The 7,111-nt window shown below is 48.3% G+C and overlaps 1 protein-coding gene across 5 annotated transcripts in view; it reads right to left on the bottom strand.

The window, feature by feature from the left end:
- Positions 1–1,414: 1,414 nt before the first annotated feature.
- Senp1 (SUMO1/sentrin specific peptidase 1) overlaps positions 1,415–7,111 on the bottom strand; it is a 75,956-nt gene continuing 70,259 nt past the window's right edge. For all 5 annotated transcript variants that reach the window (XM_023723623.1, XM_023723621.1, XM_023723620.1 and 2 more), the window contains 3 exons: positions 5,793–5,877; positions 4,990–5,085; positions 1,415–3,059 (listed from right to left, as the gene is read on the bottom strand). In XM_023723623.1, the coding sequence (XP_023579391.1) occupies positions 2,997–3,059; positions 4,990–5,085; positions 5,793–5,877 (244 nt within the window). In that variant the 3' untranslated portion in view covers positions 1,415–2,996. The remainder of the gene's footprint in view (positions 3,060–4,989; positions 5,086–5,792; positions 5,878–7,111) is intronic.

Below are 7,111 nucleotides of genomic sequence, written 5' to 3' on the forward strand. Positions count from 1 at the left end.
TCCCCAAAGCTTGGGATGCATTGGATGCTGCGGCTCTGGGACTCAGCATCTGGGTAACAAGGACGCAATGGAAAGCCCCTTGCTGAATCTTGGCCCACCCGGAAGCAGGGAGACGAGCCTCACGCCAGTTGTCAGGCTGGCTCTGGCGAGGCCCCTTTCAGAGCCTTGTGGATGGTGCAGACCACAGGCTGCCATCACGAACACTGGGTCTCTAGCGACCCAGTGGAGGAGTCTGCAGGATGGGGTGGGCAGAAGTGACTTTCTAGTTACCTCTTTATTCCCCAGAACTCCTAACCCTCGCACCCAACGGTGCTGGGGCCGGTGGGCAGAAGATGTTACTTTGATTGCAGTGTTCAAGCAAGAGCAGTCACTGCCACTTACCAGTCTAAAGCTCCCTGCATGGAGCGGGTGCACTGACACCACGGCCCTAGGTGGGGGTGGGGGTGCTCTTCTATTGAACTCCCCACAAGACTAGAGTTCCGGGTGACAAAGAGAGTAAAGCCAGCCTGTGCCTTGTACTCAGGTGCTCAATGTACACAAGCCGCATTTTCTCTGCGCGGCATCCAGGAATGACTGCTGGGCCTAACTTCTGTTGAAGGTTATGACTTGGCATCGGGCATTTAGGGTTATTCGGTGTCCCTTCTTAAGCCAGGGGGCTGGGCCACTGTGTACACCGAGCATGGGGACAGGGAGGAAAGGAAAGCAGCAGGCTTGGTTTAGAGCAAACAGTGTATTGATAACATGCCCCGGGCCGCGAAAGCAGAAACATCTTTTTCAGTTCTGGTCATCCAAATTCATGGCTCCAGCCTTCCCTCTGCTGAGCGGCTGAGGACAAAGGCCCATTCCCTGAGTCTGCACTTGGGACCCATGAGGCCACCACAGGCCACAGTCTGGCCCACTCCCTCCAGGCCTGCGGCAGCATGGCCTCAGGATCCCAGCCTCTACCTGGTACAAAACGGAACTGGAGAAACAGGCCAAATTCAGACAGGCTCAACAATTCCTTATGTATTTTGCAAAGTGCTTTTGTCGTATGCTTCATTTTCTGCTACACATGGCGATAAATATTTGTTACTTTGGTCTGTACAAAAAGTTTCTGAGGAAGAGAAGACATGTTATCTAAATGAACGAAGAATAAATAAATACAGAGAACTACCTTGTCACGAGCCCCAGACAACAGTAACAGTCTGGAAATTCAAATCTTTTGATTTATCGTCCAAATCTACCCCATACTGCCACCTATACCACAGGCAGCGGCCACCGGGAACCAGACAGCATTCCAGGAGCCCGACAGAGCCTGCGTGCCACAGCTTTCTAGGGCACGTGAAAAGCCACAGCAACTCACACAGAGAAAGCTGTTTATTTCCTACGGGAGCAGGAGAAGGAAGGACCAGTGAGAAGGAGAGAGGGAGAACAAGGGAGCAGGAGGAGGAGCGCGGAGAGTGGCGGGCAGGGCCAGCGGGTGGGGAGGAAGGGAGGGAGGGAGGGAGGGAAGAGCGCCAGCACACAACGTGGTCTCCCCCACAGGCAGGCAGTTATGAGAAAGTAGGACAACTGGTGGGGGGAGTGGAGACAGTAACATTCACTTAACAATGGAATATTTAAAAAAAATAGTTTTCTTTTCAAATTGTAACTTGTGGTAAAACATAGAAAAATGTACTAAACAAGCTTGGTATAAAACAGTAAAATCTTCAAATAAGCCCAGGGAGAAAGCACAATGCTGGAAAGAACAGGTCTAAGGGTAGGGGAGAAAAGTTTTATACAAAACTACCTATTACAATACAGAAAAAGTATAAAATGTCCCTCTTTTGGAACTTCAGTACAAAATGACACTGGCATCAGATCATTTCACTGTCGAAGCCTGGGAGCTCTCAGAGGGCAGGGGAGAGCTAGAAGGACAAAAGGAATAGCAGGTATTAACCTTCAAATCCATCAGTCCCAACTCCACCCGTGTTTTCAGCTGAAAATCTTAGCCCATCAGTAACATCTACCCCTAAGGCGAAGTTCACCCAGGCCTCAAAGTATTCTGTCAGGAAGTCCACGAACACCCTACACATAAGGGCTGGGATCTCTGTGCTAGAATTTTGAAAATGAAAATAATCTACAGGCTAAATGGTGAACACATTCAGTCTTCTTTTTTAAAAAAGCACATCCCTGTGATGAATACACACACATATATTCTGTGGTCAGAAACATACTTAAGCTAGCCACAGACCAACTGGACCTGGATTCATCCACCACTGAACTTTAGGCTGAAGTCTGAGGTCCTTCTCTTCTTGGTCAGAACCAGGCAACACGAGAAACGGGGCTTCTGCCGCCCACGAACCTTCAGGGGGGGGGGCTTCCCTGTCACGTGTGTGTGAACACACGCAAAGCCCTCCTCGTGGGGACTCGACTGCCTGGGGCTCGTGATGTAATGACACTGGTGAGGCAGGCTTGCAGAGAAGCAGGTGGTTTTCACATACAGGACATATAATGGGAAGGGTCCCGAAGACGGACTCACACGTGAGCCCCGAAGTCCAGTTCACAGACACTTTCCTGACTACACTGTGCAAATCATGCACGGATGAGTGCGTGTGAATGCTGGTGGCTCCTGCCCTGCCTCTTGGCCATGCCCTTTCCTACTTCTTAGTAAGGCCTAGCAACAACAGCTTGTAAGAAACCAAGATTCCTTCCAAGCTTTCCTCAGTCCCCTAGTCAGGGACCGAGTGAGGCTGGAGCCCTTTAAGAACATGAGGGCAGAACTGAAGAGGTGAAAGCAGTCTCTCTTCAGCCCAGGGACGCCCCGCACCCCTTTCACAGCACCAGAGTTTCTTTGCAAAAATAGTATCTGAGATACAAAAGGCAAGGCAGATGTGCTTGTGAATGCATCTTGCCGGGGCCTGGGCCAGGGTCAGGGCTACACACAGCAGAGGACTGAGCGCAGCTGTTTTCGAGGTCTCTGGCTGTGGACAGCACAGGGCTGGTCCCCCGGGTCAGCTCCGCTCACTGAGGCAGTCTCACAAGAGCTTGCGGTGCAGGATCTCCCAGACCATCCGCTTCCGGAAGTACGGCATGTGTTGCTGTGGGGACATAAAGACATTCGTAATTTTCATTTGACTGGACCCAGGATGCCTTTCCCACACTCTTCCTGTTAAAATTTTCAATTAACAGTCTTTTTTTTTTTTTTTTTTTTTGGTGCGGAACCCAGGGTTGAACGCAAGGCCCTTGCGCTTGCCAGGCAAGTGCTTCAGTTAACAGTCTTGGTGCTATGTCTCGTCTCTCCAACCGTTCACCCTTGATCATGTGTGGCAGCCTCTTTCCACTGTTTCCTCGTACTGTTACTTCTATGCTATTTTCCATTGCTGTACCCTTGTAGTTTATAACGCACATACCACGACCAGGCCATGCCCAAATTCTCTTAAGAATTTTGAAAATAGTGTTCATGAAGTTCTCAACATTGAATTTTTAAGAGGATGTAAGATGCAGGCTCAAAAATTAGAACACTCACTTTTTAGAGGAAGGCAGGAACTTAAGAATCAGCTTAATCTGACCTACACAAAGGATTAGGGTAGAAAAAAACTGAAAAAAACCCACAAATTTAAACAGAAGTAAAAATCAAACAGAGAACAAGCCACAATCCATTTTGTTCTCTAAAGGACAAAGTACACAGACATGGCTGGTTAGAGGCTAGGAGAAGGCTGGCCAGCTGCACCAGAGGGGACAGTCTAACGGTGACACTGCCACATCCAGGTGTGGCCTATTTCAAGCCAGAGTCCAGGGAAACAGAAAAACTTGTTCAGGCTTTGCTCTGTTTCCACAGGACACTGCATGGCACATGTACCACAGCAGGAGCACAGAGCTCTCTCTGTCCCACGTAAGCCAGTCACCAAGAAGCTGAGCTTGGGATACTCAAGTTGACTGCAGCATTGGTGCTTTGTGACAAATAGTGTCTGGGCTGCAGGTGGGATCCTCAGTCTCAAAGGGCTTCCCCACCACTCTACAGGATTTCGGCTTAGGAATGTTCTCCAAACCTTTCATACTTACCAGAGTTCTTTGAAAAAATTATAATTTGAAACAGGCAGATACCAGTTGGTTTTAAATCAACTACTAGTCTAATTGGCTTGAGGTAGGTGGAGAAGAGAGGCAGAAAGTAAGGCTGCTTTTCTGGGCACTGGGGACTGAACCCAAGGTTTCACCTGCGTATCCCCAGCCCTCTTTTTACATTTATTTCGCGATATAGTCTCGAGAAGTCGCCCAAACTAGCTTTAACCTTACCCTCCCACCTCAGCATGCAGAGTGACTGGGGCAGTGGCTGTGTGCTGTCACACCCAGCTAGGGCTACTCTTCTAACCAGGACCCCTTGTGACAGAAGGTAAGCCACGAAGTGCTATCAGTGTCCTCCTCCCTCTGTGAGGTGTTTATGAGTGTATGAATCACAGCCCAAAGCACACCAAGCATCAAGAAGCAGGACTTACAGAACCCCAGAGCCCACCCGGCTAGGACTTCTAGTTCTGTTAGGTAGGATCTCTCCTCAAGGCATCTACACGCCCACTCACAGAGTTTATCACACCTCGTTATTTACTGTTGCAGGATCTACGAGGCTTTGTCTTCTTTTTAAGTTGTTTATCTGAAACAGGGTCTTGTGATGCAGTCCAGGCTGCCCTCAAACACACGGTGATTCTGTCCCTCAGCCTCTCCAGTCATGCCTGGCTCTGTCTCCTTTCAAGGCTAATTCACTGCTTTGTCTTGCTTCTGTACCCAGCTCCCTTCCTGAAGTTCCACCTCCTCAGCCAGCATGCACAGCTAGTACCTTTCCTGGGTACTCATACTCACAAGCTGACTCAGTCAGTGTGCACCCACATCACGGAGTCAAGCCGCCTTTTCCCCAGTGGTCTCTGATCTCTTAGCTTCTGCAACAGTCAGGCAGAATCCCAGAAGAGAACAGACCGAAACCTATGGGCAGCTTGGAAACAGGGAGGTCCTAGGGTCCCTGAAGAAGGCTCAGCTTACCTGCGTGAAGTTTATCGGTCTGTCTTTGGTAATGCAATCGGCATATTTACAGGCAAACATCCCACAGTCACTCCCATTCATCTGCTGTGGAATCTCCTGAAAGAGCCAGACAATATGGTGCTATTTTTGCAAGCTTTTTTCCTTCCCAGATTAAAAAATGAGAGTCAAACTAAAAGCTTTTACATATTTCCCTGAATTCTGAACAGATGACATTACACTGTCCCTAAGTCAGAACAGAAAAAATACGGCACTTCAGTCAAGCCTGTGTATTTAATATAAATTATGCAGGAGGACAACTCGGACTTCCATATAGCTCAGGGTATAAAAACTGGCCCTGTACTCAAGGGCTAAAGAATTAGCAAATGTTTCCTATAGGAACAAAAACTTACCAAAAACAGGCTTTCTTTTCAAAAAACTCACATCTACATTATAAATTTTCTCAGAAATAACCCTATTTTTCCCAAGGAATCAACCAACCAAGTTGAAGTCAGACATGAATAAGGTCTCTAGCAATCAAGCAGTACAGCCTTTTCTCCCTAGAGAGCCTGCTTCTTTTGTTATGCATTTAGTAGAGGGTCTACAGGGTCTCACCACATAAATCGGATGTGATCCTCCTGTTTTGGCCTCCCAAACACTGGGAATGGCCACCACACCCAGTCTCAATCAGCGGCCAGCACAGCATGCTGGGGATCGAACCCCAGTCCCTGTCTCTCTGCCTAAACAGGCACTTCAATCCACTGAGCTATCTGGCCAGCTCCAAGAGCCGACTTCTAAGACGTCTACTACAACAAGACAAAATGTACCTGGCTTTTCTTGCTGAAGAGCTGCCAACCATTGGTGTCAAACTCTTTTCTTTTCTTGTCAATGCTTTCTTGCTTTAAGTATTGCCTAAAGGTAGTAGAAAAGAATGACATGAGCTCCAGGGAATTTCCAGGACAGCTGCCACCCTAGGCTGGCAATCCCAGGAAGAGCTTCCCCTGCTGGTATGTGGACAGCAGTTGTACACAGTGCTAGGCAAGGAGCCCTGGGACTGCTGAGCTTCCCCTGGAGAGCTTAGCTTGTCTTCACAGTGCCCACAGTTCACTCTTTCCACCTGAAAGGGGTATGACTTCTGCCTCCGATACTTATGCTCAACCCACTAAGCGCCAAGCATGCTAGGTAAGCACTCTACCACTGTCCCACACTCCTGACCCTTTCATTTGAGATAGGGTCTTGCTAAGTTTCCCAAGCTGGCTATGCCCTTGTTATTCTCCTGCCTCTTCTGAGTAGCTGGAATTACGGGAACGTGCACTGCCTCATATGAAGAACAACTTTTGGTTCTTCTCCTTGGTTTGTACAATCCTTTAGAACATAATGTAATAATAATAAAAAAAAAGAGATTACCATGAGACAGAAGCATTTCTCAGTATGGAGCTACTCGCCACCATTAGCCTTGGCCCTCCAGTGTGAGGACCGACGCAACCTAAATCAGTCTATGGAGTGTGTACTCCATACGGCACTCTTCCAAGCCAGCACTCGCCGTCCTGCAACGTACCTCTACCTGGTTATCAGTACAGTGAAGAACAGGTGCTCAAAAGGAGGGATGGCTGGGGTACAAAGAGACGTGTGTTTCAGTTCCTTATTGAGCCACTTACCAGTAGGGCCTGGGCAAGTCAAAGTCACTTCTGGGGGATCTGGATTCTTTATCTGATACATTATGAAGTTGAATCAAATGATTTCTATGTACTAGTAGTGACTTGATCTCTACTGAGGTATCTATTCTATATTTTCATGTATTAGGACAGTAACTGCCCCAACTAAGGCAATTTTTTTTCCTTTCTGTATTTCAGGGAAGGGTCTACGGTGTTCAGGGTCTCACTACTAGATGGGGCTCGTAGTGCTCTGCCTGTCCACAGCCTCCCCGTCCCAACCGCGCCCTGGAGGCGGGCTGGCCTGGCAGGTTCAGGGATCCAAACCCCAGCCCCGGGCCTGCTTAGGTGCTTCGATCCACTGAGCTATCCGGCCCGCCCTAAAGCAAACTTTTGGTATTATTCTGTTATTACTGAACTTAATTTAAAAGGAAGTTAAAGAGAAAAAAGAATTCAAAACAATAGGAGAGTAGGGGCTGGGGAGATGGCTCAGT

The sequence above is a fragment of the Octodon degus genome, unplaced genomic scaffold (genome assembly GCF_000260255.1).
Source record: "Octodon degus isolate 3935 unplaced genomic scaffold, OctDeg1.0 scaffold00100, whole genome shotgun sequence".
Classification (NCBI taxonomy): domain Eukaryota; kingdom Metazoa; phylum Chordata; class Mammalia; order Rodentia; family Octodontidae; genus Octodon; species Octodon degus.